At 43.0% G+C, this 14036-nt stretch overlaps 2 protein-coding genes across 3 annotated transcripts in view; one reads left to right on the top strand and one right to left on the bottom strand.

Moving 5' to 3' along the window:
- Positions 1–5233, bottom strand: part of APOO (apolipoprotein O) — a 769977-nt gene extending 764744 nt beyond the window's left edge. Inside the window, exon 1 of one of the 2 annotated variants that reach the window (XM_069204825.1) lies at positions 4929–5233. In XM_069204825.1, the coding sequence (XP_069060926.1) occupies positions 4929–5066 (138 nt within the window). In that variant the 5' untranslated portion in view covers positions 5067–5233. The remainder of the gene's footprint in view (positions 1–4928) is intronic. The other variant, XM_069204824.1, reaches the window with a different exon arrangement.
- A 204-nt stretch (positions 5234–5437) lies between these two features.
- C8HXorf58 (chromosome 8 CXorf58 homolog) overlaps positions 5438–14036 on the top strand; it is a 626664-nt gene continuing 618065 nt past the window's right edge. Inside the window, exon 1 of the mRNA XM_069204823.1 lies at positions 5438–5477. Within this exon, the coding sequence (XP_069060924.1) occupies positions 5475–5477 (3 nt within the window). The 5' untranslated portion in view covers positions 5438–5474. The remainder of the gene's footprint in view (positions 5478–14036) is intronic.

Genomic DNA, 14036 nt, shown 5'->3' with positions numbered 1-14036 from the left:
CTACTAAATCAATTTTTCACTACTGCAAGGCCTATCTTTCCTTTAGTTTAACATGGTGATTGCCTTAAAAACCCATTAAGTTAATTTACCATTGGGAGCAGAAAGATTACTGGAGTTTGGTGTCTCTGGACTCACAATTTAAAAACACACTTTAGTGAATTTGTTTTTTAAGTTGCAGGACTGAAAATGCAACTTTTAGAATGTTGGCATTTTCTTACTTAAACCATCCTGTGTCTCTGCCGGCCTCTGAGTACACATCTTGAGTAGATGAGGGCTGGGCTTTGTGTATTCCCTCTAGATACTCACATACAAAGGGAGCTTGGGTGTGACATTTGCATCCTGATGGCCCATCAAAATGCTGATGGGTCTTCCTGGGTTAGATGGGAGGGAGAAGTTGACACCTACACCTGAATAGGGCTGTGCCTCTCCCCACACAAAGGGCTGCACATCCTCCTGTAGAGTCTCTGGAGCCACAGAAGGAAGGGAAGGGACCTTGTGATCTTTTAAGGCCTTTTTAAAGTCTCTCCCACTTCAAAGACACATCTGGGTATAAGTACTGGCCCCAAACCTCACTAAATCAGTTCACTTTTGGGTCCTGAGGAGAATCTGCCAAGAAGAGGAGCTGTGCTGCAAGGAGGGACTGCCACTTTGCTATTTGCTTTGGGGTGCTGGCCTGCTGTGCTAGCAGGAGGGACTACCCCTTTACAACGTGCTCTGTTGTGTTGGCCTGCTGCCTCTTGCAATGAGAAGGGCTGAGCTTACTCTACAACCTCTTAACCTAAAGTAACCCCAGGGGCTTGTTGACTTGCCCCCTGTTACTGGAAGTCCCTGGGCCATCAAAGACTTCCCCGTACCAACGTTGCTGTGGGACTCTAAGTCCGGCACTTGGAAACTGACCAGGTTCTACCTTCCTCATTTGAGGAACTGGGAGTTCTGTTTCATCAGAAAAACAGTACTTCATCTGCAGGAGGCAGGTGCTTCACCCTGTGGAAATTACTGCATAGAGGTATCAGGCCTTACTCCCCCAGACGACAACGACTGTGCTGCAAGGACCCGTATACTAAGGGAGAGGAGCAGCCGCCTCAAAGCTACGCACCGAGCTGCTTCGTCAAACTCCTGGCCTGATGCATTAACAGGGTATTAATGAGTTTAGTGACAACATCATGCAGCCCCAGCTGCCCTCGGCATAAGCAGCACGGCTGGATTGAGGCCATCACCACCTTGGGAGCTCCTCCCCTGGAGATCAGTGACACCAGAGGTTAGTCCTGACCCACTGCCTCATATGCAGGTACTGTTGAATGAGAACGAGCCTGAGTGGCCCCTGCCAGCTGTGTTGAACTTTCCACAGACTGCAGCATTGCACTAATAGTAACCTGCTACAAAGCACTACGTGCATACCACGCTATTTTTTTAATTCTGAATAATAAGCATGTATGTGCACCTGAAAAAGTAATTATCTGCATACTTTGAACATCTATTTCTCGACTTCTACTTATTGGATTTTTGTCCAGGTTTTAGTCAGATAAATATTCTCTATTTTTCTAAACTGGTGTGGAATCTTTTCTGGGGTGTCTTTCACTGTGTTGCTGTACTTAAGTGTTGCACAAATACTTTACACATTGCCTCCTAAGTTAAGCCTGACTGTTCTCTGCCAAGCTACCAGAGGGTGAGCAAGGGTTAATTTATAGTGTGTATCTGACTTACCTTAACTAGGATTGTGGTCCCTACTTGGACAGGGTGCATACCTCTGCCAACTAGACACCCAATTTCTAACAGGGTAGCTTTAGATATTTTACTGACAAAGGAGGGTGGAGTCTAACATGTTTGGGCACTTAAATACCCGATACAAGTAATCAAATTACCAATTTTGTTGCTAATATGTCTGAACTTTCTCGTGAGATGAAGGATTTGGATGAGACAGGAGCCTGGGAAGCAATAGGGTAAGGACTTTCCAAGATTAGTGAGGGTTTTGTGGTATTGGTGGTAGAACATTAAAGATGATTCTAACCCATTATTAATCATTAAGCTTTTTGTGATATGACCTTTTATTTTTATAAAAAGGGATAAAATGATTTCTGCAGTGGATGGGTAGAAGTGCAATGGAGAGAAGCAGCTGTCTGAATCAAGAGGTAGAAAAAGAAGAGGGAGGAACTGAAGCTGGAAGATATCTAAAGTAGAGTTTACTGTGAATTAGAAGAACTCGAGGAATCTAGATGCAATTTGTGAAAGTCAACAATTTCTGTGCGTAAGGAGAAATTACAAATTAGTCACTGTGTCATCTGTGGTGGCTCCCAAAGTCACCAGAAGAAAGGATCAGAAGGGTTTTATTCTTATTAAATGTTTTTGCACTATATCAACAATAACATATAAACATGCAAATGCCATTAACTGTGTATTATTTATAATTAGACTTACCATACTTAATGTAGACCTGTGTTTAAAACGACTAACATTGGTTGCCATCTTGCTTCATGGCACGTGTACTTTTTTTTCTAGGCAAGCTGAATTTCAATGCTTTCGAACACAGTCTTCTGTTTATTACTTTGTCATGAGAAGAATGTTTATCTTTTTGTTGTAATCATTGTGGAATGTTATTACTGGTAGTGAATCTGATAAAAGCAATGGGAAGAGTACAGACTGATCCAAGGTATTTTCAAAAATTAAGTTTGAAGGCTGCTTAGAGAAGATGTATTTCTGGAGGATCAAGAGAAACTATTGAGCTGAAGGCTGTTCTTTTCACTTTAACCTATTTGGATTGCTTTTATGGGAACTATAGGAAGTTGCAGCAAATGTTAGAATTGTGAGTTAAGCAACCGCAGAGTAAATTACAATTCAGAAATGCTTTGTCCATTTTCTGATGCAGCTCGGAGGACAGTATAGCATTCTCTTTATGGGAGAGCTGATTTTACTTAACTTTACCTTTGAGGCGATTTTATGCTAGTTTATTCTCTTGCGTCTTTGACTTTGATTTGAACTTCATTTTAACTAATGCTTTCATATATTGACATTAACTTGATGACTTTGTCCTCTGTAAACATTGTAACCTTTAATAAACCTTTATGGTGTGAAAACGTAACCCTTCCCTGTCTTCCCTGTGGAGCGTGTTTCATGTTTTTGAATGTATTGATTTGCTAGCCAGTCTCAGTTGCTAAATTTGATTCCGGTAGAGATGTATGGGCCCAACATTTGCACAAAGGAAAGAGCTAACAGTGTGATTTAGGACTTCAGTTGGGCATGCCTCATCTGAAAACAGCATTAATCAGATATATATATATATTTGGGATTTAATTGTTGGTGAAAAAAAAACTGTCAGCAGCAAGTAAGAAATAAAAGAAAAAGGGAAAACAAGATAAAAACTATCAAAGCTGGTGTGTGCGACGGAATGAAGAGTTGAAGGAAGACAGATGCAAGGAGCTGAATTCAGAGAACACTGTAGTGTAAACTAATTTAGGTAATGAAGTGTCGATTGTCATGATTTAAAAAAATCAACAGAGGTGGATTTACAAAGGTTGTTATGCAAACTAGTATGAACACAACAATAAATAACCTGTATGTAAATGCACATTGCAATTTTTTTAAAACATTTGGTAATGTAAGCCTTGGTCGTCTCAAAATAGTTGCTGCTGCTTGGAGCCATATTTTTAGTCTGTGATTATCTTAAGTCTTTGCCTCACCTTGCACACAAACAATTTATGCATAAGCGCTTTTGTAAACGATGTTCGAGATGTAATATCACTTTCACTTTCCCATGTACACAATGGTGTTTTCTTTAGAGTTCTGCAGCATAATGTTCCACTGAGAGTAATTTTTTCCAAAGCCTCACCTATTGTGACCTCAACGTGTTTCTGAAGATAAGCCCTTTCTTGGGCTAACTCTCCCCTGAAATTTAGGAAAAGGCGCGATGTCGATCTAACCTCTGATTTACAACATTGATTTATTTCGTAGAGCTGAACTATATTTGGTCATGCTTATTCATTCCAGGCACTTTAAACTGAGCATTGTGCTACCGCTTGATTTAAATGAGTAATTGACTGGCTTTGAACTATTTAATTGTGCCTTCTGTTATGCTTTAAACTTTAACTAAACCTTCATGGCTTAATTTTTAAACGTGTCTTGTTTTCATTGAAAATCCTTGCTTTGAATTTTAGTCTACCAGATCCAATAGAGCACTAACAAAATCCGTGCCGGTCCGTCGAGAACGCTTTAAATTGATATATTAGAAAACAAACTCGAACATGCCACTCGAGGAATCAGACATAAGGTGTTGAAAAGTCACACATAATTGAAAATACTGAACGGTAACATCATACATGCCAATAGACCAGATGCAGGCGGGAGACTCGCGATTTTTAAAGCCATAATGGCTTTATTTTCACTATCTCACGCCTGAAATTGCATCTGCTAACATTAGTCAAGTAGGAGAAATCCATTCTCTTGATTTATTTGTTTTAATCTCCCACTTTCCTCTTCTAGAATGTTGGCATGTATGTCATACATTGGCATAGCAAATGCTTAACGACTCAGATCTGTATGTAACCATGAGATAAAATAAAGATCTCTGAACCCATAAATAGTGGAGAAACGTGTGTTAATTTTTCAAAAACACTAGACCGCACACTGAAGAAATATACACTCTCAGCTTCGGCCATGTTAAGGCCAGCCTCGGTGACTGTATTGAAGCGACCTAGGTGTGTTTTTTTTATATATATTTTTTTTTTTCAAAGGCTATTTCCTTGCCTGATTTCAACATGGCTACTGTTCCGCTAACCGTACCTCACTATCGCCGTATATAAACTATTTTAAAAGATTCATGGACATGACCTCCATAGTCTCGTTTAAGAGTTAGGCCAGGCCCACACAGTGCTCGTAGATGAGTAATTATCTTTGAACATAACTCCTTACTCCCTCAGCAATCCCCTACCTCTCACCTTCAACATGTTTTCCCGAGCATTCGTTGCAAACATCAGAGATAAGGGAACCAACCAAGGACAAACTTCCTTCAGCGCAAGGAAACTGAAGACGGTTAAGTCGTTGACAGACGAGGGGCGTGCATCTTGATTGGTCATGGTTGCTGTTCCCCTTTAAGTTCCCACTAAATAAAGCGAAAATGCCTGTAAACCTTAAAAACACATTTTAGTCGTGGGAACAATAACCGGCAAAAACCTACAGTTCGACAGAGGTTACTTGAACATTTAAATCTCAGTTAGCAAATAGATCTTCCGATCAAATTTCCCAAAATGAATTGCACTATAGCGTGCGTGGAAAGAGGATAGGGTGTGGAACATTTGCAGGTAGTGAACTGCATTCTACAGGAACGTGCACGCATTATAATAAAAAAAAAAAAAAATACAGCCCAATTGTTCCCAGCATTTTTCACTTTCAGGAAGTGACGCTTTAATAACTCCGTCCGCCCCGCCCTGCTCTGTTGCCAGGCAATAATAGACGCGCAGCACTTCATACATAATGCAGCTTCAATGGTAAGTCCTTGTAGCTGGCTAGATAGAGTATCGCTCTCTATGCGTTTGTACTGCCTGCATTCCGGCTATCGGCGTTTTCAGCCGTTCGATTGCATGATGAGATATTCAACTTTTAAGGACCAGTGGTGACTGGGGACATTTATAAGTGTTGGGTGTAAGCCTTGGGTCGAATTTCAAGTGAGAGAGTCTGATTTCTCAGATTATTCATTTACGGTCATGCGCACTTGCACTCACTTTTGCTTACTCTAATTCTCTGCATTTTACTCGGTCTCACTGACTCACACAGTCTCACTCAGTCCCGCGTATTATGTTCCACGCACCCATTCGAACTTAGTCTCGCTCATTCTCACCAAGTCTCCCTTTGATTCACCCAGACCCAGTGCTTGAAATGGAAAAATTAAAGTGCAGGTACTCTGTGCCAGAGTACCTGCTTGTTTCTGAGAAGTGCCGGTACTCTCCAATTACACTCATTTCAATCAACTCAATCTCACTTTGACTCACTCATACTCACCCAGTAATACTCACTCAGTCTCACTTATTCTCACTAATTTTGGCTCACTCAGTCTCACTCTGGCTCAGTCATACTCACTCAGTCTCACTCATTCTCACTGATTTTGGCCCGCTCCGTCTCACCCACATTCACTTAGTCTCATTCATTTTTACTCAGTTTCAATCATTTTCACTTGTTCTCACTCATCACCCGGTCTCACTCATTCAGTCAATCAATCAATCAATCAATCAATCAAGGAATTTGTAAAGCGCACTACTCACCCGTGAGGGTCTCAAGGCGCTGAGGTGGGGGGGGGAGGGGGAGTGCTGCTACTGTTTGAACAGCCAGGTCTTGAGAAGTCACATGAAGGTAAGGAGGTCTTTGGTCTGACGTAGGTGGGTGGGAAGAGTGTTCCAAGTCTTGGCGGCGAGGTGGGAGAATGATCTGCCACCGGTTGTAGTTCTGTGGATGCCTGGGACAGTTGTGAGGTCGGCAGAGCGGAGTTGCCGGGTCGGGGTGTAGAAGGAGAGCTGTCTGTTGAGGTATTCTGATCCGGTGTTGTGCAGTGCTTTGTGAGCGTGGGTGAGGAGTTTGAAGGTGATTGTCTTGTTGACAGGGAGCCAGTACAGGTCTCTCAGATGGCCTGTGATGTGGCAGTGGCGGGGGATGTGCAGGATGAGGCGTGCAGAGGCGTTCTGGATGCATTGCAGCCTCTTCTGGAGTTTGGCCGTGGTTCCTGCGTAGAGGGCATTGACATAGTCCAGTTTGCTGCTTACAGTCAGTGTCATCTCAATCTGTCATTCAGTCAGCCTCGATGTGAGTGATTGTCTCACTCACTCTCTGATTCACTCATACTCACTTAGAATATGGCTTACTCTGACTCACTCAGTCTCACACATAGTAAGACTCAGATATTCTGTCATTTTCCCTTACTCTCATTAATTTAAATTTGTACTCTATCACTTATTCTCACCCACTTTGACTTACTCCTTCACTGACTCTCTTTTTCACTCACACACTAGGATAACCAGGCATCCCGCTTTTCCCTGGACAGTCCTGGGTTTTAAGCAGCTGACCAGGCAGATTGTGGGAAATTTAGCTTGTGTCCCAGTTCTTAGAGAGGGTTGACTGAAAATAGTGGGAGGTGCGTTTTTATGTTTTCCAAAGCAGGGATAGATAGCAGCTATGATCAGAAAGCAATTTAGCTAACAGGCATGATACTGGCTTTAAAAATTTTATTTTATTTATGTTCTTAGTGCCTCTTCTGCAACAGTATACTGATGAGTGCTGTCATTCTGTGCGCTCTGTTGAAATAAAATTGTAGCCTTTCTTCTATTTTTGGGAAATGTCATTTTTTTTTTCCTTAAAAATCTGGTCACCCTCCTACACACACATAGCACACAGACATGCTCAGACATACACACTCTCTCACACAAATACACACTCTCACCCAAACAACATTCAAAAGTGTTTTTACATATAGTGCTGCCTCCACAGGTCCTGTGTGGACTCTTGCTCCTTTCTGCTTCCATTGCTAGAGCATAAAACTGAAACTTCAAACCTTCACAGCTACATATTTGAGATTTTGTTTGCTCTTTCACCTCACTCTTCCCCAACTCTGTGATGAGTAGTTAGGAATGGGTGGGGTGTGTGACAGGGTGATTGGTGTTTAGCCATGGGCACTGCAGGGCTTAAGTTTGCAGCGCCCACGGCTACCTTTAGCTGTGATGCTTTAGTATATCACAGACAGTGAAGGTACTGAGGTGTGCTAGTGCTGAGATTTCACCAGCCCTAGATAACAGCTGATGGCTGTGGCAGGCCGCCATCAAACATTGCCATAACAGGCTGTTGCTGGTCGGCATTTTTTAAAATATATTAAATTATTCACTCTTCGTATAATAAAAATAGGCTGAAAAACAAGGAGAGCTTAGTTCTAGAGCTGCCACTGGCGCTTAGTACACCTAGGCAGGGTGTCGTGTTTTGTGCAGATTAGAGTCTAATGGACTCTGGTGATAGATGCCAAAAGAGGAGCACGGTTTCTGCAGGGAGATGGGGCTGTGACCGTGCTAACGCGTCCCTTTATGATAATTTATTGCACATTAGGACTCGTTTTAGGCCAATGAATCTTTTGAACCAGTTGAGAGACACCTTAGGACGAGATAGCTAATCAATATATCAATCAATACATCAATAATGTCATCAATATTTATCACAACAATGCATTTCACTTTAGTCAAAGTCATTAATCAATTCAAAGACGCTACCATGACCTTTCAGCCATGAATAACCACACCTCGATTAGTAGAATTTTATGAGTTTTATTCCTTATTGCTTACAATTCTAATATCAGATAGTCAATCTCAAAACCAGGAAACATAATAGCATAGTCACGATATGGCAACTTTGGTAAGATTTCATTAAAGCGAGAATCACAAACATCAGAACAAAACACTGCATGAACATAGATCAAGTTTAGCAGAGTGTCAATAACGTGTCAGTTCAACAAAGCATAGTCTCGGTCGTTTGTCTATTTGCGTCAGTTTAGGTGAACACCTGTCTTAACCACTGATTAGCATTAGCATGTTGGGCTTCATGCAAAACAATTTAGAACACCAATTTGGAAAACATCTAACTAAGGTCTCTGTCAAAGGTAAGCAGTTGGTACCTAGAAAGGAAAAGCAAACAGACAAATTACAATTGTATTGTCATAATTACCCTCCAAAGTTTAGGTCAGCGCACAGGTTCAGTCTTCGTCCTCAGGACATCAGTCAAATCGCCATCAGTCAGGATTCAACTCCAGGGCAAAAAGGGCACTTTCCTCATAAGAAGGTATAGTGTAACATGTACAAATCTAAGGGCGAGGATGGTTTTAAGTAAACCACCAAGTCACCAAACAGAGTGACAGAGTTTCTGGATAAAATTAATAGCATTCCCTAACCCACCCAAATGACTCCCCGTGACATGGGTTTTTATCCCTCTTCCATTGTACATTCCCCCAAAATTTTATTGGTCATCTGTTATACCCCACTATCTTTAGCCTGTCAGAAAATACATTAGGTAATCCAACTCTTCACCCCTTATTGTTTTACAAGTCTTTGATTGGTCTTCAGAGGTGGCACGTCCGGTATGATTTCATCATTCTGTAATTCTTTGCACATGTTTTGGTCAGCAGTTCCATTGTCTTCACCAGTTTGAATGACCTTGTACATTACATTAATCTACACTGTTTCAATTTACTTTTAACATTTATTCTGCAAACGAGAGAACGGATCTAACATGGTTACATTAGTCTTCTAATTTGAAGAAAAAAGAACACGCAGGGTCATGTCCATTTGTGAGTCAGCATACTGAAAAATAGAAAAATGCATTTAATATGAGAAACAAGGCAGCTAAGCTTTAGCTCATGCTAACTTAAGGCCTGTGAGGATTTCGGTACGGATTCAATAACGCAATCATTAGTATAAACTTATTTAAACATAATATAAACATTTTGGTCATTATTATTAGTCTACGTATACATTGGTGGCCACTCCCCGTGGTCACAATTCAAATGCACGTCTAAGCAAAATTACTTTCTTTATAGTTTCTATGCAGCATTATCACACATTGATTCATGAACATTTCATGTTAATATAGATTATATAAACTACGCTCTCTCAGTCCCTCCTCTGATGACGTTCGTCATCACACAAGCCTTTCCCTTTGACCTTTCACTTTAATTTTTCACTTTACGCATAATGCGCATTTCAACATCTTGTCCCTTGTGTGAACTCTCCCAAATTTCATTAAACATTTTCTCCCTTTCACTTTCCTCATTTCTCTTGTTTCTCTTTGTCCAATTTCTTTTAATGTTATCATTAATTTTGCATGCTCCCCATAATCCTAATAGACAGGCCAGTACGATTAATAGACCCCCTAAAATCTTTGCAAGTACCCCATTCCAAATGTTGCTAAACCAGCTCCCTATTCTGGCAATTCCTTTTCCTAATTTCTCCCACACTCCAGGTTCTTTCAAATCCTTCAAATCTGCACTATCTTTAGTTAGGTTAGTAAGCATACCTCTAATCTTTTTACTATTATCTGGCATATATGAGCAACAATGACGCTCGTTGAGCATCTTGCAGACTTCGCCACTTTTTGCTAAAAGAATGTCTAAAGCAAGCCGATTTTGAAGAGTCATAGCTCTTTCCGCAGCAAGTTCAGTATCCATCAGGAGTATAGCCCCTGTAAAATTTGTCAGCATGTTATCCACAATAGTAGACAACTTTTGAATCTTTATGGAGTTTAAGATAACCCCTACTGAAGGAATTATGGCTCCAAATATGTCTCCAACGACAGCAGCCGCTGTCTCTCATTTTTGTCTAGCATGTTGTAATTCAGACGTTTTAGGTATTTGCTTTAAGTCATCAATCTGGTAAATCTTTGGGAAAACCATCCCCAAATAACATTTCCCATACCATCCCTTAGGGAAACGGTAATAAGCATTAAGTCCACAGATATAATAGATCCCAGGGATCGCTGGGTCCTGTCCATTTAACATGAATGTCCATTTACTCTGAAATAAAAACATATGCCTGCATTCACTCGTTCCCACAAATAAAGTGTCATGTTCAGATTTTGGCCTATATATACAAAGCCTTCCTATATGTAATGCATCTATAGCTAGTTTGCCTTGCGTCTTTATTGCAGTGTAAGCTTAATCATTTCCATATGTGCGTTTTTCTAGCCCCTTTTCTAATCTTTCTTTCAATGCTTTGCGTCTATCATCAGTGTGATCTAAGAAGCTTTTCTCTACAGGTGTCAATAAGCAGGTCAGATTGTTGCGGTGTGCATAAGCTGTCCCAAATGTAAGCGTCGGTTCAAAGAAACCCCAAACTAATTGTATACTATGCTCCTTTGCTAATTTGTTCAAAAACTCAATCACTGGCACAAAAGAAAACACTACATCCAAATTTGAATACAAATATTGCACATGCTCTTTGTAGGAAAGTACCATCTTGCCTGGCATGTTACCCCCATATTTCCCTGTATATATGTTGTTTTAGTGTATGTGTCACTGGGACCCTCCCAGCCAGGGCCCCAGTGCTCATAAGTGTGCCCTATATGTGTTCCCTGTGTGATGACTAACTGTCTCACTGAGGCTCTGCTAACCAGAACCTCAGTGGTTATGCTCTCTCTGCTTTCTAAATTGTCACTAACAGGCTAGTGACCAATTTCACCAATTCACATTGGCATACTGGAACACCCTTATAATTCCCTAGTATATGGTACTGAGGTACCCAGGGTATTGGGGTTCCAGGAGATCCCTATGGGCTGCGGCATTTCTTTTGCCACCCATAGGGAGCTCTGACAATTCTTACACAGGCCTGCCATTGCAGCCTGAGTGAAATAACGTCCACGTTATTTCACAGCCATCTACCACTGCACTTAAGTAACTTATAAGTCACCTATATGTCTAACCTTTACCTGGTAAAGGTTGGGTGCTAAGTTACTTAGTGTGTGGGTACCTTGGCACTAGCCAACGTACCCCCACATCGTTCAGGGCAAATTCCCCGGACTTTGTGAGTGCGGGGACACCATTACACGCGTGCACTGTACATAGGCGTACAGTACAGCTTCACAATGGGAACTCCGAACATGGCCATGTAACATGTCTAAGATCATGGAATTGTCACCCCAATGCCATTCTGGCATTAGGGAGACAATTCCATGATCCCCGAGTCTCTAGCACAGACCCGGGTACTGCCAAACTACTTTTCCCGGGGTTGCACTGCGGCTGCTGCTGCTGCCAACCCCTCAGACAGGTTTCTGCCCTCCTGGGGTCCAGCCAGGCTTGGCCCAAGAAGGCAGAACAAAGGACTTCCTCAGAGAGAGGGTGTTACACCCTCTCCTTTTGGAAAAAGGTGTCAGGGCTGGGGAGGAGTAGCCTCCCCCAGCCTCTGGAAATGCTTTTATGGGCACAGATGGTGCCTATCTCTGCATAAGTCAGTCTACACCGGTTCAGGGATCCCCCAGCCCTGCTCTGGCGCGAAACTGGACAAAGGAAAGGGGAGTGACCACTCCCCTGACCTGCGCCTCCCAGGGGGGGTGCCCAGAGCTCCTCCAGTGTGCTCCAGACCTCTGCCATCTTGGAAACAGAGGTGCTGCTGGCACACTGGACTGCTCTGAGTGGCCAGTGCCAGCAGGTGACGTCAGAGACTCCTCCTGATAGGCTCTTACCTGTGTTGCTAGCCTATCCTCCTTCCTAAGAATCCAAACCTCCTTTTCTGGCTATTTAGGGTCTCTGCTTTGGGGAATTCTTTAGATAACGAATGCAAGAGCTCATCAGAGTTCCTTCTCATCTCTCTCTTCACCTTCTGCCAAAGGATCGACCGCTGACTGCTCAGGCCGCCTGCAAAACCGCAACAAAGTAGCAAAGACGACTACTGCAACCTTGTATCGCTGATCCTGCCGCCTTCTCGACTGTTTCCTGGTGGTGCATGCTCTGGGGGTAGCCTGCCTCCTCTCTGCACTAGGAGCTCTGAAGAAATCTCCCGTGGGTCGACGGAATCTTCCCCCTGCAACGGCAGGCAACAAAAGACTGCATCACCGGTCCTCTGGGTCCCCTCTCAGCACGATGAGCGTGGTCCCTGGAACTCAGCAACTCTGTCCAAGTGACTCCCACAGTCCAGTGACTCTTCAGTCCAAGTTTGGTGGAGGTAAGTCCTTGCCTCCCCACGCTAGACTGCATTGCTGGGTACCGCGTGATTTGCAGCTGCTCCGGCTCCTGTGCACTCTTCCAGGATTTCCTTCGTGCACAGTCAAGCCTGGGTCCCTGACACTCTAACCTGCAGTGCACAACCTCCTGAGTTGTCCTCCGGCGTCGTGGGACTCCCTTTTGTGTCTTCAGGTGAGCTCTGGTTCACTCCTCTTCGTAGTGCCTGTTCCGGCACTTCTGCGGGTGCTGCCTGCTTCTGTGAGGGCTCCCTGACTTGCTGGGTGCCCCCTCTGTCCCCTCATCCAAGTGGTGATATCCTGGTCCCTCCTGGGCCACAGCAGCATCCAAAAACCCTAACCGCGACCCTTGCAGCTAGCAAGGCTTGTTTGCGGTCTTTCTGCGTGGGAACACCTCTGCAAGCTTCTTCACGACGTGGGACATCCATCCTCCAAAGGGGAAGTTTCTAGCCCTCTTCGTTCTTGCAGAATCCACAGCTTCTACCATCCGGTGGCAGCTCTTTTGCACCCTCAGCTGGCATTTCGTGGGCATCTGCCCACTCTCGACTTTGTTGCGACTCTTGGACTTGGTCCCCTTGTTCCACAGGTACTCTCGTCCAGAAATCCACTTTGGTTGCATTGCTGGTGTTGGTCTTCCTTGCAGAATTCCCCTATCACGACTTCTGTGTTCTCTGGGGAATATAGGAGCACTTTACACCTACTTTTCAGGCTCTTGGGGTGGGCTATTTTTCTAACCCTCACTGTTTTCTTACAGTCCCAGCGACCCTCTACGAGCTCACATAGGTTTGGGGTCCATACGTTATTCGTATTCCACTTTTGGAGTATATGGTTTGTGTTGCCCCTATACCTATGTGCACCTCTTGCAATCTACTGTAACTTTACATTGCTTGCATTACTTCCTTTTGCTATTACTGCATATTTGTGGTATTGTGTACATATATCTTGTGTATATTTGGCATCCTCATACTGAGGGTACTCACTGAGATACTTTTGGCATATTGTCATAAAAATAAAGTACCTTTATTTTTAGTATATCTGTGTATTGTGTTTTCTAGTGATATTGTGCATAGGACACCAGTGGTATAGTAGGAGCTTTGCATGTCTCCTAGTTCAGCCTAAGCTGCTCTGCTATAGCTACCTTCTATCAGCCTAAGCTGCTAGAAACACCTCTTCTACACTAATAAGGGATAACTGGACCTGGTACAGAGTTTAAGTATCCCTTGGTACCCACTACAAGCCAGGCCAGCCTCCTACATTGGTCGTGCAGCGGTGGGATAAGTACTTGCAACTACTTACCACTTTGTCATTGTGTACTTTTCATAAGAGAATAATATACAAAACAAGTTCAGTGTATG

Source organism: Pleurodeles waltl, chromosome 8 (assembly GCF_031143425.1).
Source record: "Pleurodeles waltl isolate 20211129_DDA chromosome 8, aPleWal1.hap1.20221129, whole genome shotgun sequence".
Classification (NCBI taxonomy): domain Eukaryota; kingdom Metazoa; phylum Chordata; class Amphibia; order Caudata; family Salamandridae; genus Pleurodeles; species Pleurodeles waltl.
This window is presented reverse-complemented; position numbering and strand designations above follow the sequence as displayed.